Here is a 22,157-nt window from a genome sequence, read left to right on the forward strand (position 1 = left end):
GGTAGCAACATGGCCAGAGGGTGTAAAAAGGAAGGCTCTGTTCCTGGCTGGGGTAGGAGTGGGGGCGGGGAGGAATCTACACTAGAGCAGACTATTGGCTGCTGGAGAAAGTAGACTTGTGTGAGAGGATGGGGGAAGGGAGGGGAGCTGGGGTCTTGGAACAACCAAGGCTCTGGTAAACTGAACATCTATGATTTTACAGCTGGAAGTGGGTGATGCCTGAGGCTGATAAGATTGGAAGAGTCAGTGGCTCTATAAGCTGGGGATACAGGAACTCTGCACTCTGTATGCTGAGCGCTGAAGAATTGATGCTTTCATATTATGATGCTGGAGAAGACTCTTGAGAGTCCCTTGGGCAGCAAGGAGGTCAAACCAGTCAATCCTAAAGGAAATCAACCCTGAATATTCACTAGAAGGACTGACGCTAAAGCGCCAATCCTTTGGCCACCTAATTCGAAGAACTGACTCATTGGAAAAGACCCTGATGCTGGGAAAGATTGAGGGCAGAAAGAGAAGGGGATGACAGAGGATGAGATGGTTGGATGGCATCATTGACTCAATGGACATGAGTATGACCAAACTCAGGGAAACAGTGAAGGACAGGGAAGCCTGATGTGCTGCAGTCCATGGGGTCACAAAGAGTCAGACGTGACTGCTGTTCAGGTGTCCCGGAGTTTGGAAGCCTGCGCTCCAGCCCTTGCCCTGCAATGAGCTCTGTCCTGATTCCCTGGGTCTTATTCTCTTTATCTGTAAAACAGGATGAGGGGGTTAGAAGTGGAGCAGATTATTTTAAAGGATCCCAGCAACTCAGGCTGCAAGGTTTTCTCAGTCCTGAGTTTAGGAGAGAAAATGGAGTAAGTGGGGCTTGGTAATTGACCTTGGGCCTGCACTATTAATCCACTCGCTCCTACCCACCACCCTCCCATGGAGGCCTGGCTGGAGCCCACATACAATAATTAACTCCTGGGTGGCCTTCGCCCTATCCTAAGAGCCTCTCCTGGGCCACATTCCCACGGCCCGTCTCCTAGGCCACTAAGCCATTCTGTCCCCTAGAGTGAGGCAAGGGGGACTGCAGCGCAGAACAGAAGCCTGAGCCAGACGAAGAGCCAGCGTTCCTCCCAGGTATGCTACTCTCCACCCACCTGTCTGAGCTACACACCCTAGGGCACTCCCAGCAAGCACTAAAGGATCTGAACTGGGAGGATCCACTCTGGCAGGATCCCTAAAAGCAGAGAATCCAGAAGCAGAGTCGGGGCCTGCCCAAGGTTAAACTACAAGTTAGTAAAACCCAGGACTTTGCCTTTCAGCACTGCACTGAGTTCTCAGAGCTTTAAGTCTGGGACCATGTGGGGAGGGGTGGTGGTGTCTGGGTCATGATTGGTGTGGGGGTGGGAGGGGAGAGGGGAGGGGCGAGCTGGACCAAGATCTGAGCTGAGACTAGGAAGATGGGGAGGGGTTTGCAGGCTGATGTATGTGGCATGGAGGGGAAGAAAGCACTGGCTCTAGAAAGAGGCCATAGCAAAAAAAGAATCACCAACTGACTGAATGGAGAAAGGTCTTTCTCAGCCCTCCCAGTACTCCCCCAGGAGTCTGTCAGTCACCCCATGGGAGCCTCTGCACAGTGAAGGTACAGGGGGCAAAAGCTGAAGGAGCCCTGGATTTGAGGGTTCAGAGTCGGACTTGGGTGGTCCCTGCTGTGTGCTGCGGTTCATGGGGTCGTAAAGAGTCGGAGACAACTGAGCAACTGAACTGAGCTGAACTGAACTGTGTGACTTGGGGCGTGTTCCCCATTCCCAAGTGATTTCTCAGTCCATGCCCAGTTGGCTAGTGATTGTTAAGGCTTCCCCCCTACATTTAATCCTCAGGTAAAGAAACTAAGCCTCAAGATAATGTGAGTTATTTTCCCCCAAGGTCAAGTGGGGGTGGGGGGAGTGTGAGAGCTGGGATCCGGAACCCTGCGCTCTAAACTGTTAGACTCTGTGCTCCCAAAGGAACCTGATTGTGAACCATACTCTCGGCATTTCCGAGAGTATAGATGTCTCCTGTGTTCTTGGAGATCAGGGAGTGACAGGGTCCATGGAGAGATTATTGGATCCTGGAATGAATGAATTAGTAAATGAATGAACACCTAAACAGTGAGCAATAAATATGTGTAGCAGGATACTGGATTGTGGAAGGGTGAAAAGTGAGAACACAAGGAGGATGAGGAGAGCTATGTGGGAATTTAATTCCAGGTTTCCCCAAGCCCCGGTGGCTCAGACGGTAAAGCGTCTGCCTACAACGCTGGAGACCCGGCTTCAACCCTTGGGTCGGGAAGATCCCCTGGAGAAGGAAATGGCAACCCACTCCAGTACTCTTGCCTGGAAAATCCCATGGACGGAGGAGCCTGGTAGGCTGCAGTCCATGGGGTCGCGAAGAGTTGGACTTGACTGAGGGACTTCACTTTCACTTTCCCTGAGCCCTTAGGGCAGAGTCAGCCTGGAGGCCACTCAGCTCAATCCCCATCCAGGAGGCCCAGGCAAGATGCTGGAGTTCTGCAGGAGATGGGGGGCAATGTGAGGGCAGGGCAACTTTGTGAGCAGGGAGGATGCGTAATCTTTAGGAGCCGTGGGAAATGAATTCTGGGTGTTTTAGGAGAACCAGGCACCTGGTGAGCAGCGGAATGAGGGAGCAGGCACCTCCCAAATCTCAGTGTGAGAGGTCAGGAGATTGAGATGCTATGAAGGCTGAGAGGCCAGCTCTGGGGCAGGGTTTAGGAGCCTTCCTGGGCCCCCTAGGTGAACTGTTTGGTTGCCCATGTCCACCTCCAAGCCTTTGTTCTCTGACATTGCCCCAAGTCACAGGGTCTCTGGGAGTGGCTAAATAATGAAACTGGAAAGAGCTGGAAGCAGGGCTTTTTTTTTTTTTTTTTTTAGTTCTATCACTTTATTGCTACCAACCCATCTCCTTCCACCCTCATGCACACATGCTCAGTCATGTAATCCCATGGACTTCAGCCCGCCAGGCTCCTCTGTCCATGGATTTTTCCAGGCAAGAATACTGGAGTGGGTTGCCATTTCCAAGAGATTTTTTTTTTTTTTTTAAACATAGATCTGCATTTGGAGCTCCAAAATTAAGATACTGTTGTAAACTTTTGCACAGTCATTTGTTGTCAAAATCTCATCTGAAAATGAATGTGAAGTTATTATTTTAATTATCTCACTAGTGTAGCTATTTCCCCACAGAACATGTGCTTGATCACTGAGTGCATACAATTGTGTTCTTACTTTGCATTACCTTTGATAAAATTGCCAACAAATGAATGTCGTTCTGCCATCTATAGGGATTAAGTCATTAGCGACTTCAGTCACTGACCTTTTGTTGTTCAGTCAAGCCCTGTCTTACTCTTTGTGACCCCATGGACTGCCGCATGCCAGGCTTCCTTGTCCTCCGCTATCTCCCAGAGTTTGCTCAAACTCATGGCCATTGAGTTGGTGATGTCATCCAACCATCTCATCCTCTGTTGCCCCCTTCTGTTCCTGCCCTCAATCTTTCCCAGAATCAGGGTCTTTTCCAATGAGTCAGCTCTTTGCATCAAGTGGCCAAAGGATTGGAGCTTCAGCTTCAACATCATTTCTTGTTGTTGTTCAGTCACCCAGTCATGTCTGACTCTTTGTGACCCCATGGACTGCAGTGCGCCAGGCCTCCCTGTCCCTCACCATCTCCTGAAGTTTGCCCAAGTTCATGTCCATTGCATTGGTGATGCCACCTGGCCATCTGATCCTCTGATGTCCTCTTCTCCTGCCCTCAATCTTTCCCAGCATCAGGGACTTTTCCAATCAGTCGGCTTGTCACATCAGATGACCAAAATACTGGAGCTTCAGCTTCAGTATCAGTCCTTCCAACAAGTATTCAGGGTTGATTTCCATTAAGATTGACTGGTTTGATCTCCTTGCTGTCCAAGGGACTCTCAGGTGTCTTCTCCAGCACCACAGTTTGAAGGCATCAATTCTTCCGTGCTCCACCTTCTTTACAGTACAGGTTTCATAACAGTATGTGACCTCTGGGAAGATATAGCCTTGACTATACTGACCTTTGTTGAAGAGTAATATCGCTGCTTTTCAACACACTGTCTAGGTTTGTCATAGCCTTCCTGCCAAGAAGCAAATGTCTTCTGATTTCATAGCTACAGTCACCATCTTCAGTGATTTTAGAGCCCAAGAAGAGGAAATCTGTCACTACTTCCACCTTTTCCCCCTCTATTTGCTATGAAGTAATGGGGCCAGATGCCATGTTCTTAGGTGTTTTTTTTTTTTAATTTATTTTAATACTGGACATCTTCAGACCTGGAGGACTCATCTGTCGATGTCATATTTTTTTGTCATTTTATACAGTTCATGAGGTTCTCACAGCAAGTATACTGGGGTGATTTCCCATTCCCTCTTCCAGTGGATCATGTTTTGTCAGAACTCTCCTCTATGACCCATCCATCTTGGGTGGCAATACGTGGCATGGCTCATAGCTTTATCAGGTTACACAAGCCCCTTTGCCACAACAAGGCAGTGATCCACTGCCGGGGTCCAGCCCCGGCAGGATCCAGGGGTACCCTCAGGATGAACGGCGTCGGTGAGAGAGAGAAGACACGTGAGACCAGCCTTGATAGGGCCAAGTCCGCGAGGGAGAGAGAGAGAGAAAGAGAGAGAGAGAGAGAGAGAATGACCAGATGGGGGTGTGTGCAGGGTCTGGCAGAGTCTGGCAATGCTTTATTTTTTACAGCAGCTTTCATACCCTAAGTTAGTACATTTCTAAGGAGAAGATAGTTTAACATTACATCAGCTTGTCCTTCACGAAACCAGGGTGTTTTCTGCATACTTCTTTGTTTATGAGGGTCTTGGACATTATCTTCTGGCCTTGGGGCCTATTAACATTTTATGCAGGTCAGGTGAATGTAAACCTATTTTCTGTTTCTATGGTGACCTTAACTGAAAGGTAGCAGTCTCATAGGGCAATAGTACAGAGTAGAATTATATCTTTGTTAATACAAAAATTAATCCTTCTGCAAAAGTTATCAGTTGCGTTTATCTAAGAAGTTTATCCCATACTGACTCTGTGACTTTGGTGAGGCAGCTTCTGCCTAGCACTCCTGGCTGACAATTAACAACCATCTCATTGTTACCACACTATGGTGGTATTTCTCTAGGCTCTTATTTCTCTAAATCTTTAGCTATATTAACAATGGTTTCTATAACACAACCTTAGCACATTAAAAGCAAAAACACAGCAAGCAAAACACAGCAAGCAAACGTCAACCCAATAACCACCTTTAGAATAATTTTTCTTATGTTTTCTAATAGGACTTCCTCACTTCCTGAAGGGCTCTATGTCTACTAGGGCCTTTATATAAACAGGTTCTTTATGCTATTTTATGATTAGGATAATATAAGCAATCATGCATATTAGTACCAAGGGCATAAATGCATTTGGCTAACAAACTACCAGCAAAGGAGTTTAAATTAAAACACTCCTTTCACCCTGAATAATCTCATAAAATACCACCACCTGGGAAACTTATTGATTAAAGTTCTAAATTGATTCTTATTTGGGAAGAGATCGGGGAAGGCCTTCTGTCTGTGTCACAGAAATTAGGGAGTAGTCTATTGAGGCAGGCATCAGAAAGACAGATATCATCTTTAAGGTGAGCGCCAGGGGCAGTTATTCGAAATCCCTGAAAACCTGATCCGCCTTGCCCATCGGGTTTTCTCCCTCATGGCCTTGTTAGGGGTAGGGTCTCGTGAGCTGACCCTTTTGAAACCCCTGAAAACCTGATCCGCCTTGCCCGTCAGGTTTTCTCCCTTATGGCCTTGTCATGGGTAGGGTCTCGTATGTTGGCTCCCGGCATCTCTCCCTTTTTTTACTTTTATGACAGCCAGATGGATCTCAGTCGCAAGCTTCTGAGTGCTCTGCCGGAGAGTTCTGACAATGCAAGGAAGGATTATAATGAGAAGTAAAACTAGGGCTGCTATAGCAGCGTAACTGAAAATAGTTGATAGGATATTTTTTCCAGTAATAAAGTTAGAAAAGGTATGAAAAAAATCATTAGCAGCTCCTGCAGCAGTAAAGTCCAGGCGGGAATGTTCTAAGGTTTTTATCTGACCGTGAAGCTTTCCAAGATCTAAACTAATGCTGGAGCTATTCCATACACCTGAAATATGATTTTTCATCTTTTCCCAATTGTAATCTGTATCATTTACTTTTAGGGGTGTTACACAGATCCACTGATAGTCGGCATGACAGGATAACGCTAACTTTACCCTTAAAGCCTGCAACTCAGTTCCAATATGCATGACTGCTTCTTCTAGGGCATCTATTTTTCCTTCTAATTTCCTATCTATAATCTCTTGCATAGCTAGAGCTAAAGAAACATTTTTTGACATATCATTGACATATTGAGCAGTATGTACTTGTTGAGTCAAGGATATCGCCACCACAGTGACAGAGGTAATTGCTGTTATTAAAGCTGAAATCCCTAGAATAAGTAGTCCTACAAACCGCTGGGAATGCATTAAATCTTGTAGTTGTTGCAGAACGGCTAAACCATAATTGTCATACCAATAGGCATTCACTGTGACGGGCACCATAAGATAAGGTGGACGTTGCAGCACCACAAAGGAACAAATATTATATTGAGGGGTTAAACAGGATGAGAGCATGCATGGTTCACAGTAGACTATATTTGGTCCACCTGAATAATTCATTTGTATATGAAGTCTTTTTGAATCCTTAGTAAACAAACAAACAAACAAAAAACGTAAGGGGAGGGTAAACAAGCCAGCACAGAATAGGTGGAATTGTTTTCTGGCTGAGTTAAAGTAACAATGGAGGTGGGAGCAAGGGCTCTCTAAATTTCTGGTTGCCAAAAGGTTTTGTCCTTAGTTGTATAGGACAACATGGGGGGAGCAAATTGATTATAATACCATCTACTGTGCACCAATGGCCAAGGGAGGGAATCATTCTTCCAATTGCTAAACCTACTGACATGGTCAGAAACAGATCTTAGATTCTGACTTGGATTTGGATTGCTCCAGTCTTGTACCGAATAGTTTCCACCTCCCCATATTCTATAATCTATTTTTGAATTATAAGTACAAGATTTTCATACCAGATATCCAAGGCGGTTGTCTATAGTTTTCCATATGACATCTGATGGAGCAACATCAATACAATTTGGATATTTTGGTGGAGCATTAAGGAACAAGGATTTATAGGGGTCACGGACCCCAGGCATATGGGCCTGTAATATCCAAACCAGCAGATCTCCTGTTTTTTCTGAAAATTTTGATGTTGGAGAATCTGTCAGAATTGCTTTCTTGGAGGCTCCAACACACCCCTCCTTAGAGGGAGTGATGAGATCACTTGTATGACTATGGGGGAAGTTAAAGCAAAGGGGAAGATCATCCGTTAATCCCCTAAAAGTATAGTTAAAATTGATGGGGTAGTGATCTTTATCATAAGAAGTCTAGGATCCTCCCAAGAGATGAGGCTGGTCTGTGTTGACCCGTATAGGGTCGATGTTCCAAGTAACTACTTGGAAGGTCGGGGGATCAGGGAAATATGTCCAGTATTTTTTTGAAGTAGAAGAGGTAGCACTTGCCTGACAAGACAGTAAAACAAGCATGGCAATAAAAACCCTTTCGGAAGAGGCTGAAGATCCCTGCATGGAAGCTATTCCCTGTGCTTGATGACAGAGTGACTTAATTTGCCCCCATGTGGGTATGGAGGCTTGTTGAGTTGCCTGCGCAGGACGTCCTGGTGGTTTCCATTTGTTCTTCTGGGATCTCCATTGCCGGTTGTTTCAGAGTCTGCTGGACCTTCTAGGCCAAGGTAAGGGCAGAGGAGTGCTCTTCCTCCTTTATGGTTGAGGCTGCGAGGGAGCCGGAGGTCTGGGGGACTGTGACATGGCGAATCAGTCTGTCTGGGATCTAAATTGTCGAGTCAGCACCCTGTGGGAAAATATAAGCATACTCTCGCCCACTGGTTAGCAAGGGATCAGGTCCCATCCATAGTCCGGAAAGGAGGTCTTTCCACTTTACTAAAGGTTTCATATCTTTTTGTTCTGGGTTCCAGGGATGGAACATAGCTGTTAAACCGGCTTGATCAGCATTAAGGTTATTGAGCACAAAGAGGGCATGTTGCAAAATGTGGAGTGGAGAACTATTTGAACTGCCCTTCCTGTAATTTAGAGATTTGTGTTTTGAGTGTTTGATGTGCCCTTTCTACAATTGTTTGTCCCTGGGGATTGTAAGGAATTCCTGTAGAGTGGGATATACCGAATTGGACACAGAAATTTTTAAAGGACTTAGATATATAAGCTGGAGCATTGTCTGTCTTAATTGATTTTGGCATTTCTAAATAGGAAAAACAGGCAAAAAGATGTTGAACTACATCTTTATAGGCTTTTCCCGTTCTGGCAGTAGCCACAATGACATGGGAGAAGGTATCTACAGTAACATGCACAAAGGGTAGTTTTCTAAAAGAAGGAACATGTATTACATCCATCTGCCAAAGCACATTAGGTAGTAAGCCATGGGGATTTACCCCAAAAGGCAAAGTGGGAACTGAAGTAGGGCAAAGTTGACATGTCCTAACGATCTCGCATGCAGATTCCCTAGGAATATGGAATTGATATCGAAGGGCAGTTGCATTTTGATGATGCATAGCATGTGAGGCTTTAGCATCCTCAAAAGCACTGGCCACTATGGTTCAGGTTAGCAAATCTGCCTCTTGGTTAAACGTATGGAGGGGTCCAGGTAAATTAGAATGAGCTCTTATATGTCCAATATAGAATTGCTTTGACCTTTTCCAAATTTGCTGTTGAAGGGTAGATAACAATTTAAAAATTGTGGTTTTATTTTTCAGCAAAACAGCCGTTTCAATTTGAGGAAACAACCTAACTACATACTGCGAGTCAGAAAATAAATTAAAAGCCTGGTCCGAAAACTCTTTGAACACCTCTATCACGGCTGTTAATTCTGTTTTCTGGGCTGACGTTTCCCCAGTATTTAAGCTTGAAAAGGTTTAGAAGTGTAAGCAGGGGCGTTGTCAGTTTTAAGACATTAAGATAGCACAAGTCTAACAGTGAAGGGTTATTTTTGGTAGAAGCAGAATGAGCTTTTATATGTACCATAATCTTAAATAACACTTATTTACTTTACTAAAGTATCAAAAGATTTTAAAAACAAATATAAATCACTTAAAGGCAAAGAAATTTATAATTTGTTATTGAAAGATTCATTCTAAGAAAACTTTGTTCTCTTAACATAGAGAGTATACTAAATTCCAGTCTGTTACCAATTTACTGGATAGCAAACAAACAAAATTTTTCAGTTAATCTTAGAAAAGTCTTTTTATAAATCTTGAAGAATTAGCAGTATTTTTTTTAAAAGGCATGAGAGTGAAACCATACGAGGCATGTTTAAAATCTAATTAAATTGTAATTGACAAAGTAGCCTGGTCATCGATGTGACTTGTAACACTTTAACGTGATAACTAAAATTATAACTGACAACATTTTACCAGGACATATCAGATTTTCATGAATTTCACATAATTTCTAGGATATCTATATAAGTAACATCAACCATACAATATAACCTGAGAAGATTTATCACTCCTCCAACAATAATTCCCATGCAATTTAACATGTCAAATGAACTCAGGTAGTTTAATAGCTCTTTGGGATGTCTCAGGGGCCCTCTGAAGCATCCCAAAGTCAGCTAGAAGTCAAGCCATTTAGGCAGTTTTGTCAATAAATATCAAAAGGGTTTATAGTACTCTGTCAGGTAGAATCATATAGATCACTGTGAAATAATATATTTACTTAGCCAAAGTAAAAAAGATTTTAAAGGTAAACATAGAACAGATCACTTCAGAGGTAAAGAAACTTAAAATCCATTATCAAAGGCAGTTCAACGTCTCAAGAAAACTTGTATTTATGCACAAAACTCTTCCCTTGGAGTGCACTTTCCATCAAACCTTCTTAACACTTTCTGTACCCATTACTTTGTTCTCCCATTCTGAAACAGCCACCTGTAAGTCAGACCTACTTCCTTTTCCCTTCATAAAATGTAACTTCATTCCTCATACCTTTTTTACTGAATACACACATCCTACTTTCTTTAAGCAACCAAGAATTTACCTTTATATTAGCATTCTATAGATTGGTGAACATAAATACCAGTGATAATTTCTAAAAAAATTCTAATGAACATCTCAGGATGGCATCAAACATTATTTATTAATAGTCTAAAATCTTTAGTTTCTCTGTAAGTTAGTATTCAGTAATGAATGTTTCAGAATCTTATTTTATTTGGAAATGACCTAGCTATTTAATAAACTTCTGTTATTAGTTTAGCACAACTTTAGAAATTTAGGTTACCAAAATCTAGAGAAACTGTTTTAGACAGACATTTTTAATCTTAATAAAGTTCAAAAGCTCATATCTCATTTACCTTTTTTTTTTTTTTTGAAGTTTCTTTACTTGAGGTACTTTCCTTGCTGACAAACTTGTAACAGATATTACAATATAACAATATTTAACTTATAATAAACCTAGGCATAATGAAAATATTTTACTTGATGTTAATTACTCTAAGACATGTCTATATTAGATAGGTCAACAAACAAACATTAATATCAGGTATTTAATACTGAATATTTCCCAGTTTACCTGAACCTGGAATTTATTGTTTAATTTAGAATTATTTGATTTGTAAGCACTTACCTTTTTTTTTTAAGCCAATTAAATAGAGCTCATTTACAAATTAACCTAAAAAATATTACCCAGAGACAAAGACATACCAAGACATATTTAGACAGACACAGTGCAAGATCTAGCTTCATTTTCTAAGTTTGGTCATGAATTAGATATTACAATATAAAATTTACTAGTTTATAAAAAAATTGAAATAAATAAAAATTTTAAAGGCTTTTTCCCTTTTTCCCTCAGTCTCAGGAGTTAGAGATGGTCTAGATAAGTGTTCCTGAGAGCCCTGGTCCTGAGAGCACAGGGAAAGAAAATCAAGTTCTAACAAAAAGCAAAATGGCCATCAAAAATCACAACACAGAACACAGAGTTAAAACACACACATATAAACCTGGCAGTCCTCATCAGACACTCCCTTAAATACAAGAATACAGTCTCTCAGAAAACCTTCTATAGTGACACAGAACTTTAGATGTCTTCAAAGGTTTTAAGAGGAGGAAAGGAAAAGAAGGAGGAGGAGGTGGGAAAGGGGGGCAAAAAGGGTGGCCTTACAGACGTCTCCTGCCACCTGCAGACACCCAGGCGTTACGGGACTTTTCCCTGGGCTTCCAGAGAAGGGAGGACTGGAACTCGGCCCTACAGGAATTTGAGTTCTCTGCCAAGAGGAGGTGATCAGTCTCCAATCCTCAGCTCAAGCTGAGGCCCTTTGACCAAATTCCTGCATCCAGGACCAGGGGATTAGAAAAACGGGAAGAATAGGAAGGGCTAAGGAGAGGACAGAGAGAGGGAAGGGGAGAGAGGTCAATAAAGTCTCCTGTTCCTTACCGATCGGGGCACTCTGGCCAGTTGTCTGCGTCAGGAGGAGACCAGGGACAAAAGGGTCCCAGTTGCGGCCGCTGGGTCTGGTCCATTGGCAGGCAAGCTGGCCTCTGAGTACCCCGAGTGGTCAGGATGTCAGTCTCAGCGAAGAAGAGTCCCCACCAGTTGCAGGAAGGGGGACCCCTTTTAGGGCCCGTAACTGAGCTCTTATAAATGAATTGTCGGAGGAGACACATGTGCTGAAAAAGCAAGAGATCTCATTGGAAAGAGCACCGGGGTGGAGGGCAGGAGGGTAAGGGAACCCAGGAGAACTGCTCTCTTCTGGAAAACAAGGACATTGCTCTTGGACAAAGGTAGAAAAGGACTGAACACTGGTCTTTTTAACTTTAATTCCTCTGCGGTTAAGGAGTTGCATTATGATTCCAATAAAAAGCTGTCTTTCTTTTGACTCACTGTTACCCATTTTTGTTACTAATTAGAAGAAGAAAAAAAGAGAAAAAAGGAAGAGGCTTAATTTAGAGAAGAAGGAAACTGAAACGTACCCACTTTTCTTACCCTACCTTTCTTATGCAGGGGGGCCTGTAGCGCCCTAGTGGGGTTTTAAAGAAGAAACCTAAAACTTACCCACTTTCCTCACCCTACCTATCTTATGCAGGGGGGCCTGCAGCGCCCTAGTGGGGTCCTAGCCGTCCTGAAGACTGAAAAATGGGGGGGGATTACCTTCGGGTCCCTGTTTGGGCGCCACTTGCTGGGGTCCAGCCCCGGCAGGATCCAGGGGTACCCTCAGGATGAACGGCGTCGGCAAGAGAGAGAAGACACGTGAGACCAGCCTTGATAGGGCCAAGTCCGCGAGGGAGAGCGAGAGAGAGAGAGAGAGAGAGAGAGAGAGAGAGAGAATGACCAGACAGGGTGTTTGCAGGGTCTGGCAGAGTCTGGCAGAGTCTGGCAATGCTTTATTTTTTACAGCAGCTTTCATACCCTAAGTTAGTACATTTCTAAGGGGAAGATAGTTTAACATTACGTCAGCTTGTCCTTCACGAAACCAGGGTGTTTTCTGCATACTTCTTTGTTTATGAGGGTCTTGGACATTATCTTCTGGCCTTGGGGCCTATTAACATTTTATGCAGGTCAGGTGAATGTAAACCTATTTTCTGTTTCTATGGTGACCTTAACTGAAAGGTAGCAGTCTCATAGGGCAATAGTACAGAGTAGAATTATATCTTTGTTAATACAAAAATTAATCCTTCTGCAAAAGTTATCAGTTGCGTTTATCTAAGAAGTTTATCCCATACTGACTCTGTGACTTTGGTGAGGCAGCTTCTGCCTAGCACTCCTGGCTGACAATTAACAACCATCTCATTGTTACCACACTATGGTGGTATTTCTCTAGGCTCTTATTTCTCTAAATCTTTAGCTATATTAACAATGGTTTCTATAACACAACCTTAGCACATTAAAAGCAAAAACACAGCAAGCAAAACACAGCAAGCAAACGTCAACCCAATAACCACCTTTAGAATAATTTTTCTTATGTTTTCTAATAGGACTTCCTCACTTCCCGAAGGGCTCTATGTCTACTAGGGCCTTTATATAAACAGGTTCTTTATGCTATTTTATGATTAGGATAATATAAGCTATCATGCATATTAGTACCAAGGGCATAAATGCATTTGGCTAACAAACTACCAGCAAAGGAGTTTAAATTAAAACACTCCTTTCACCCTGAATAATCTCATAAAATACCACCACCTGGGAAACTTATTGATTAAAGTTCTAAATTGATTCTTATTTGGGAAGAGATCGGGGAAGGCCTTCTGTCTGTGTCACAGAAATTAGGGAGTAGTCTATTGAGGCAGGCATCAGAAAGACAGATATCATCTTTAAGGTGAGCGCCAGGGGCAGCTATTCGAAATCCCTGAAAACCTGATCTACCTTGCCTGTCAGGCTTTCTCCTTGTGACCTTGTCATGGGTGGGATCTCGTGAGCTGACCCTTTTGAAACCCCTGAAAACCTGATCCACCTTGCCCGTCAGGTTTTCTCCCTTATGGCCTTGTCATGGGTAGGGTCTCGTATGTTGGCTCCCGGCAACCCACAAAAGGGTAGCATCAGCCCTGCCGATGAATATTCAGGTTGATTTCCTTTAGGATTGACTGGTTTGATCTCCTTGCTGTACAAGGAACTCCTTATCTTTGACTAAAGAGGCAAGAATATACAATGGAAAAAAGACAACTTCTTCAATAAATGGTGCTGGGGAAACTGAAGAGCTACCTGTAAAATAAGGGCTTCCCAGGTGACGCTGGTGGTAAAGAACTAACCTGCCAATGCAGGTGATGCAAGAGATGTGGGTTCGATCCCTGAGTTGGGAAGATTCCCAGAGTAGGAAGTAGCACCCCACTCCAGTATTCTTGCCTGTAAAATACCATGGGCAGAGGAGGCTACAGTCCATGGGGTTGCATAGTTAGACATGACTGAGTGAGCACAATAAGCACAACATGTAAAAGGATGAAAGTAGAACACTTCCCAACACCGTGCGTGTGTGCTGTCACTGCTGTCTTGTCCAACTCTTTGCGACCCTATGGACTGTAGCCCACCAGGGAATCCCACTCTGTCCATGGGATTCTCCAGGCAAGAATACTGGAGTGGGTTTCCATGCCCTCCTTCAAGGGATCTTTCTGACCCAGGGATTGAACCCATGTCTCTTAAATCTTCTGTACTGGCAGGTGAGTTCTTTACCACTACCCACCTGCGGAGTCCTCCTAACACCATACATAAAAATAAACTCAAAATGGATTAAAGACTTAAATGTAAGGCTGGAAACTATAAAGCTCTTAGAGGAAAACAGGCTTAGCAGTCTTTGACATAAATGACAGCAAAATCTTCTCTGACCTGTCTCCTAGAGTAATAGAAATAAAAGCAAATATAAATGAATGGGACCTAATTAAAATTAAAAGCTTTTGCATAGCAAAGGAAAAAATAAACAAGATTAAAGTACAACCCTCAGAATGGGAGAAAATTACAAACAAGCAACTGATGAAGGATTAATCTCCAAAATACATAAGGAGCTCATACAGCTCAATATAAAAAAAACAAACAGCCCAATCAAAAAATGGGCAGAAGACTAAAACATTTCTCCAAAGAAGACATACAGAGGGTCAATAAACACATGAAAAGATGCTCAACATTGCTCAGTATCAGAGAAATGCAAATCAAAACTACAATGAGCTACCACCTCACACCAATCAGAATGGCCATCATCAAAAAAAAAAAAAAACAAACTACAAACAATAAATGCTGGGGAGGATGTGGAGAAAAGGGAACTTTTTTGCGCTGTTGGTGGGACTATAAATTGATTCTAATTTCAGCCACTATAGAGAAGAATATGGAGATTCTTTAACAAAATAAGAATAAAACTGCCATGTGATAGTTCCATACTGGGCATATACCCTGAGAAAACCACAACTCAAAAAAACACTTGTTGCAGAAGGAAATGGCAACCCACTCCAGTATTCTTGCCTGGAAAAGTCCATGGACAGAGAAGCCTGGTGGGCTGCAGTCCATGGGGTTACATGACTGAGCATGTGTGCACAAGGTTGGACGGAGATGGGTTGGTAGCAATAAAGTGGTAGAACTAAAAACAAAAAACAAAAAACAAACACTTGTACCCCAGTGTTTACTGCAGCACTATTTAGAATAGCTAGGACATTGAAGCATGGGCTTCCCTTGTGACTCAGCTGGTAAAGAATCTGCCTGCAATGCGGGAGACCTGGGTTCAATCCCTGGGTTGGGAAGATCTCCTGGAGAAGGGAAAGACTACCCACTCCAGTATTCTGGCCTAGAGAATTCCATGGACTGTATAGTCTATGGGGTTGCAAAGAGTCAGACACGGTTGAGTGACTTTCACACACACAGAACTTGGAAGCAACCTAGACATCTATAGACAGATGAATGGATAAAGAAGTTGTGGTACATATATACAATGGAATATTACTCAGACAAAAAAAGGAACAAATTTGAGTCAGCTGTAGTGAGAAGGATGAACTTAGAGTCTATTAGGCAGAACAAAATCAGAAAGAGAAAAACAAATATTGTATATTAACACATATATATGGAGTCTAGAAAAATGGTACTGATGAACCTATTTACAGAGAAGACATGGAGATGCAGATGTAGAAAATGGACTGGTGGACACAGTGGGAGAAGGAAAGGGTAGGACAAATTGATACACTAGCACTGACCTACATGCACTCTCATGTGTAAAATAGAGAACTAGCAGGAAGCTTCTGTATATCACAGGGAGCCAGCCTGGCACTCTGTGATAACTGCCAACTAAAAAAGATGCACAACTTGAAGGGAGGGGATATATGTATACCTATGGCTGATTCATGTTGAAGTTTGACAGAAAACAACAACATTCTGTAAAACAATTATCCTTCAATTAAAAAAGACATTAAAAAAAAAAAGATGTACAACTTGAGAATTGAAAGTTAAACTTTATTTGGGGCAAAATGAGGACTGCAACCCAGGAGGCAGCACCTCAGATAGCTCTGAGAGACTACTCCAAAGAGGCAGTCGGGGAAGGTCAATATATAAGGTTTTGGTGAAGGAGGAGTTTAATGCAATCAATTGCTTACTTTACAAGAGGTGAGTCATGAGGATCTGATGTCACCATGAAGGGATTTATTGCTTCTCTAGATATGAGGAGATGCAAGGACTGGAATCATAAAATCAACTCCTGAAAATGTCTAACTATCTAAAGACCTGTCCCACCAGATTCCTTGGAGCACATTCCACTTTGAACTTCCTCAGGGGGTGTGGAATGTCAACAACTGCAGCAGCACAGGGTTCAATCTCCACAGAGGCAGGTGGCAAATGCCCTTGTTCAGTCACTGCCAATGCTCTTGGCTCTTGCCAATGCTCAGTGACACAACCTAGGGGAGTGGACTGGTAAGGGGTGCTCAAGAGAAAGAGGGTATGACTGATTTGTGTTGATTTACAGCAGAGACCTCCACAACACCGTGAAGCAATTGTTATTGTTAGTCACTAAGTCGTCTGACTCTTTGCGACCCCATGGACTGCAACTTGCCAGGATTCCTGGTCCTTCACCATCTCCTGGAATTTGCTCAGACTCATGTCCCTTGGATCATCGATGCTATCTAACCATTTCATCTTCCACCACTCCTTTCTCCTTTTGCTTTCAATCTCCCAGGATCAGGGTCTTTTCCAATGAGTTGGTTCATTGTAAAGCAATTATCTTCCAATTCCCTGGTGGCTCAGATGGTAAAGCGTCTGCCTACAATGCGGGAGACCCAGGTTCAATCCCTGGGTTGGGAAGATTCCCTGGAGAAGGAAATGGCAACCCACTCCAGTACTCTTGCCTGGAAAATCCAATGGACTGAGTAGCCTGGTGGGCTACAGTCCATGGGGTCCAAAACAGTCGGACACGACTGAGCGACTTCACTATTACTGTCACCTTATGACTAGAAGCAATCTTCTACCGAGATGTGTGGTTCACTCAACTCATAGCTCTTACACTATGTGTTTTTTCAGTCAACAAATCTTAAAAGTTTAAACTCCGAAATATTTGCCCTCAAGGATTTCAAAGGAGAGGTTGTGCACCTCTGGCAACCTTCTGGCTATTTCTGAATTTTGCCCAAACTCCACCCGCCAGTTGTACCACTTGATCCTCACGATCCTGTAGGAAAGCCAGGAAGGTATTGTCTGAAAGGGCTGTGTCTGATCCCAATCTTCCTGAGACTAGGAAGATTAGGGTTAGTAGGGCTCAATCCCGCCCTAGGCTCCACCCACCCTCCTCATTTATTATTAACAGCTTGAGGACCCACCTCGACTTTCCTTGCTGCCTTTGAGGAAATTGGTTCTTCAGGGACAAGCATGGCCTGGAAGATCACACCACTGCTGTGCCTTTTGGTGTGTGTGGCTGCTGGGGGGGCAGCCCAGCCCAGGACTCAGCTTCTCAACGTCTGCATGAATGCCAGGTACCATAAGGAAAAACCAGGTCCCGAGGACAAGTTACACGGACAGGTAGGCAGAGGGGTCATCTGGGATGGGGAAGAGCTGCCTCAGGGAACGTCTACCCCCATCCTTGGTGGAGGCAGGGAGGTTCCCTGAACAGCTCTTTCTTCAGTTGCAATGACTCTTTTACACATACTGTGTGCCCAGTGTGGTCAGAACAATGCCTAGAGCTCAGCTTCTTGGTTGTTGAGTTTCCGTGTTACTCACAATCAGGAAGCAGGCCTAGAGAGACCTTTTGGGGGAAAGGACGGGGTTAATTTTCTTTTTTTAATTCTTTTTTAAAAAGTTTATATTTGGCTGTGTTGGGTCTTCATTGCGGCCCACAGGCTCTTTGCTGCTCTGGGCGGGCTTAGTTTCTCCGTGGCATGTGGAAATCTTAGTTCCCCTATCAGGGATCAAACCCATGTCCCCTGCATTGCCAGACAGATTCTTAACCACTGGACAAGCAGGGACGTCCCCTTAATATTCTGCTTTTATACTAAATTCTAGGCCATGGGTTTTCATTCATTCACAAGATCATTGTGTATTTCTGTAATTAGAACTCTACTGGGGTTGTGGTTCATTTAACTTGCTTCCTCACCTTCAGTTCTTTATCACCTTCCCAAAGAGGCTTAATCTGGTCATTCCAGAAAACTAAAATTTCCTGTTCCTCTCCTGCTGTTTTTGCCCAAAGCAATTATCCAGTGCTAAGTTTTCATTGTGTGCCCAGTTCCTAGAAAAATGCCTGGGTTAGAAATAGGAGCTCAATAAAAATTTGAATTAATGAATGTTGTGATGACTGCTACCCCTGGGATCCCACAGTCTTGGAGAACCCTGTCCCCCAAAAAGGGTCCCTCCACACGATGTTTCTCTGAAGACTGTGAGGAATCAAGGACTGAAGGGGAGAGGCGGGAATATTCTGGTTGTGCTGGGTGTGAGAGCTCACCCTCTCTCACACCCAGAGAGTGTGAGAGAGTCCCTCTCCCCTCCCCCCACCCCAACAGTGCAGCCCTTGGAAAAAGAATGCCTGCTGCTTTGTCAACACCAGCATAGAAGCCCATAAGGATATTTCCAGCCTGTACAGATTCGACTGGGACCACTGTGGCATGATGGAGCCTGCATGCAAGCGCCATTTTATTCAGGACACCTGTCTCTACGAGTGCTCACCTAACCTGGGGCCCTGGATCCAGGAGGTATGGGCACCAGCCCTGCAGCCTCAGCAGAGGACAGTCCCCTAGCTGACCCACCCCCAGCCACTTGCAGGGACCCTCCAGGAATTCTGGTCTGAGGAGGGTCGTGGGAACACCTCTTTTGCCCCTTTCCTGTTTGCCCATTTCTGTTCCCCTCTAACCATCAGTTCAGCTCAGTCACTCAGTCGTGTCTGACTCTTTATGACCCCATGGACTGCAGCACACCAGGCTTCCCCGTCCATCACCAACTCCCGAAGCTTACTCAAACTCATGTTCATTGAGTCGGTGATGCCATCCAACCATCTCATCCTCTGTCATCCCCTTCTCCTCGTGCTTTCAGTCATTCCCAGCATCAGGGTCTTTTCAAATGAGTCAGTTCTTCCCATCAGGTGGCCAAGTTATTGGAGCTTCAGCTTCAGCATCAGTCCTTCCAATGAATATTCAGGACTGATTTCTTTTAGGATGGACTGGTGTGATCTCCTTGCAGTCCAAGCGATTCTCAAGAGTCTTCTCCAACACCACAGTTCAAAAGCATCAATGCTTCAGCTTTATAGTCCAACTCTCATCTCACATCCATACATGACTACTGGAAAAACCATAGCTTTGACTAGACAGACCTTTATTGGCAAAGTAATGTATCTGCTTTTTATTATTTATTTTTTAATGTATCTGCTTTTTAATATGCTGTCTAGGTTGGTCATAACTTTTCTTCCAAGGAGCAAGCATCTTTTAATTTCACGGCTTCAGTCACCATCTGCAGTGATTTTGGAGCCCAAAAAAATAGTCTGTCACTGTTTCCATTGTTTCCCCATCTACTTGCCATGAGGTGATGGGATCCGATGCCATGATCTTAGTTTTCTGAAGGTTGAGTTTTAAGCCAGCTTTTTCACTCTCCTCTTTCACCCTCATCAAGAAGCTCTTTAGTTCTTTTCTTTCTGCCGTAAGGGTGGTGTCATCTGGATATCTGAGGTTATTGCTATTTCTCCCAGCAATCTTGATTCCAGCTTGTGCTTCATCCAGCCCAGCATTTCTCATGATGTACTCAGCATATAAGTTAAATAAACAGTGTGACAATATACAGCCTTGATGTACTCCTTTCCCAATTTGGAACCAGTCTGTTGTTCCATGTCCAGTTCTAACTGTTGCTTCTTGACCTACATACAGATTTCTCAGGAGGCAGGTGAGGTGGTCTGGTATTCCCATCTCTTGAAGTATTTTCCACCGTTTGTTGTGATCTACACAGTCAAAGGCTTTGGCATAGTCAATAAAGCCAAAGTAGATGTTTTTCTGGAACTCTCTCGCTTTTTCGATGAGCCAATGGATGTTGGCAATTTGATCTCTGGTTCCTCTAATATTAAAACAACCTAATTATAGGGATGAAATCACCAGGCAATTTAACCTAACTCCTGACTTATGCTCTCCGGAATAGATACCATGCCTTGCCTAACCTGTTGATTCTTTTCCTAGATTAAAAAAGTAAGGATGAAGAACTACTTAAGTAGCTAAAAAGTGATTAGCTCTGTACCTCCAACAGCTCCCTTAGTCACTCGGCAATATAGTATCTGAAGTCAGCCAGTTGGTGCACAATGGAGAATGATAATAATCTAACCTCCTGCCTTAATGATTCCCTGAGGTTCTTTTCCTTTTCTCCTTTAAAAACGGGCATGGCTGAACATAATGTGGAGTTGGCCTCAGGACATGAATTAACTTCTCTCCAGGTTGCTGGCTTTTCTTTTTCTTTTTTAAAATTTATATTTTAATTTTTATTTATTATTTTATTTATTTATTTATGGTTGTGATGGGTCTTGATTACTGCGTGGCCTTTTCTCTGGTTGCAGCATATGGACTTCTCATTACAGTGGCTTCTCTCATTGTGGAGCACGGGCTCTAGGGTGTGAGGGCTTCAGTAGTTGTGGCGCTTGGGCTCCATTACAGTTCTCTGACTCTAGAGCACAGGCTCAATAGTTGTGGCGCACAGGATTAGTTGCTCCACGGCACGTGGGATCTTCCCCAACCAGGGGCTGTGTGCACGTCCCCTGCACAGGCGGGTGGATCTTACCCACTGTACCACCAGGGAAGTCCCATTGATTACTGGCTTTTGAGCAGAGAGCAGCTAAAACTGAGTTTGGTTAACAGTGGAGTCACTGCCTCTCTCTCAGCCCTGGGCTCCATCAGGGCTATAGCAGCTGAGATCCCTGGCTGACTAGCGCCCTCCTTCCCTGGTTCCTGACCCAGGTGAATCAGAGCTGGCGCAAAGAACGGATCCTGAATGTGCCCCTGTGCAAAGAGGACTGTCAGAGCTGGTGGGAAGACTGCCGCACCTCCTACACTTGCAAGAGCAACTGGCACAGGGGCTGGGACTGGACCTCAGGTGAGGGCTGGGGGCGGGGCGGGGGGCAGGGGGAGTGGGGTGTGGGAGGGTTTATGGAGACTTGGAGTTGTGGGGCTGGGGGAGCAAGAGGTGTTTCTGGACCCAGTGGCTACAGGCTTCTATCCTCCCCACAGGGTACAACCAGTGCCCGGTGAAAGCTGCCTGCCACCGCTTCGACTTCTACTTCCCCACGCCTGCTGCTCTGTGCAATGAAATCTGGAGTCACTCCTACAAGGCCAGCAACTACAGCCGGGGCAGCGGCCGCTGCATCCAGATGTGGTTCGACCCCTTCCAGGGCAACCCCAATGAGGAGGTGGCGAGATTCTATGCTGAGAGCATGAATGGGGCTGGGCTCCATGAGGCCTGGCCTCTGCATTTCTGCCTGCTCCTAGTGTTGCTCTGGCTGCTCAGTTGAGCTCCTTTTATTTTCTGACACCTGGCAATCCCTGCCCCGTTAAGCTCCACAGTCAGTTTGTTCCTTGGTGGAAACTGTTTGAATAAAAATTCAGTCACCCTACATGTGTCACGTAAGTTATTTGAATGTGAATGGAAATGTGACTTTTGCTTTCCAATACCACTGACTGAAACTAGTTAGACTTGGCCAGTTTTCAGTTCTGATACTTGCTATGATCTTGCCAAATAACTCTATTCTTCCAATCTAGGGGATATTCATAGCTCTCAACTTCATTTTTCACTGCAGCTTTAATCTAGAGCCAGGCAGAGGACTTAATCATTTGAATTGGACCCAAGTATTCCAGGGCTAACTGGAATACTTGTTCTGTCCTTTTCTCAGCTTTGCAACAGAAGAGAGGAGAATGGAAGTGTCCAGCAAGGACAGCATGTTCTGGACGGCTGGCTGGGAAGAGGTGAAGGGTGACCAAGAGATATCTAGACCATCTAATACAGCACTATCTGCTGGGCACCGTCCCCAATTCTTTATACATATTTTATTCCTATAAGGTATAGATGCTTTGCCTATATTCTGTTGTCCAGTCACTCAGTCATGTCTGAATCTTTGTGACCCACG

At 44.0% G+C, this 22,157-nt stretch overlaps 1 protein-coding gene, 1 long non-coding RNA gene and 1 other non-coding gene across 3 annotated transcripts in view; 2 read left to right on the plus strand and 1 right to left on the minus strand.

Moving 5' to 3' along the window:
- Positions 1 to 1,001: 1,001 nt before the first annotated feature.
- On the plus strand, positions 1,002 to 21,647 carry LOC122450156 (folate receptor alpha-like). The gene is made up of 5 exons (XM_043482356.1): positions 1,002 to 1,122; positions 17,388 to 17,599; positions 18,574 to 18,762; positions 20,995 to 21,130; positions 21,265 to 21,647. The coding sequence occupies exons 2-5, from the start codon at positions 17,450 to 17,452 to the stop codon at positions 21,543 to 21,545; spliced, it is 756 nt and encodes a 251-aa protein (XP_043338291.1). The 5' UTR covers positions 1,002 to 1,122; positions 17,388 to 17,449; the 3' UTR covers positions 21,546 to 21,647.
- LOC122450157 overlaps positions 5,758 to 22,157 on the minus strand; it is a 33,492-nt gene continuing 17,092 nt past the window's right edge. Inside the window, exon 3 of the long non-coding RNA XR_006272072.1 lies at positions 5,758 to 7,979. This is a non-coding gene — a long non-coding RNA (uncharacterized LOC122450157). The remainder of the gene's footprint in view (positions 7,980 to 22,157) is intronic.
- TRNAC-ACA lies at positions 16,820 to 16,891 on the plus strand. Its single transcript has one exon. It is a non-coding gene; the product is annotated as a tRNA-Cys (tRNA).

The sequence above is a fragment of the Cervus canadensis genome, chromosome 11 (assembly GCF_019320065.1).
Source record: "Cervus canadensis isolate Bull #8, Minnesota chromosome 11, ASM1932006v1, whole genome shotgun sequence".
NCBI lineage: Eukaryota > Metazoa > Chordata > Mammalia > Artiodactyla > Cervidae > Cervus > Cervus canadensis.

Bases quoted from the DNA above. Each gene is read 5' to 3' on its own strand.
- LOC122450156 (XM_043482356.1), top strand. From the start codon at position 17,450: ATGGCCTGGAAGATCACACCACTGCTGTGCCTTTTGGTGTGTGTGGCT. The intron at 18,763-20,994 runs GTATGGGCACCA...TTCCTGACCCAG, and splicing joins TGGGGCCCTGGATCCAGGAG to GTGAATCAGAGCTGGCGCAA. The intron at 21,131-21,264 runs GTGAGGGCTGGG...TCCTCCCCACAG, and splicing joins GGGCTGGGACTGGACCTCAG to GGTACAACCAGTGCCCGGTG.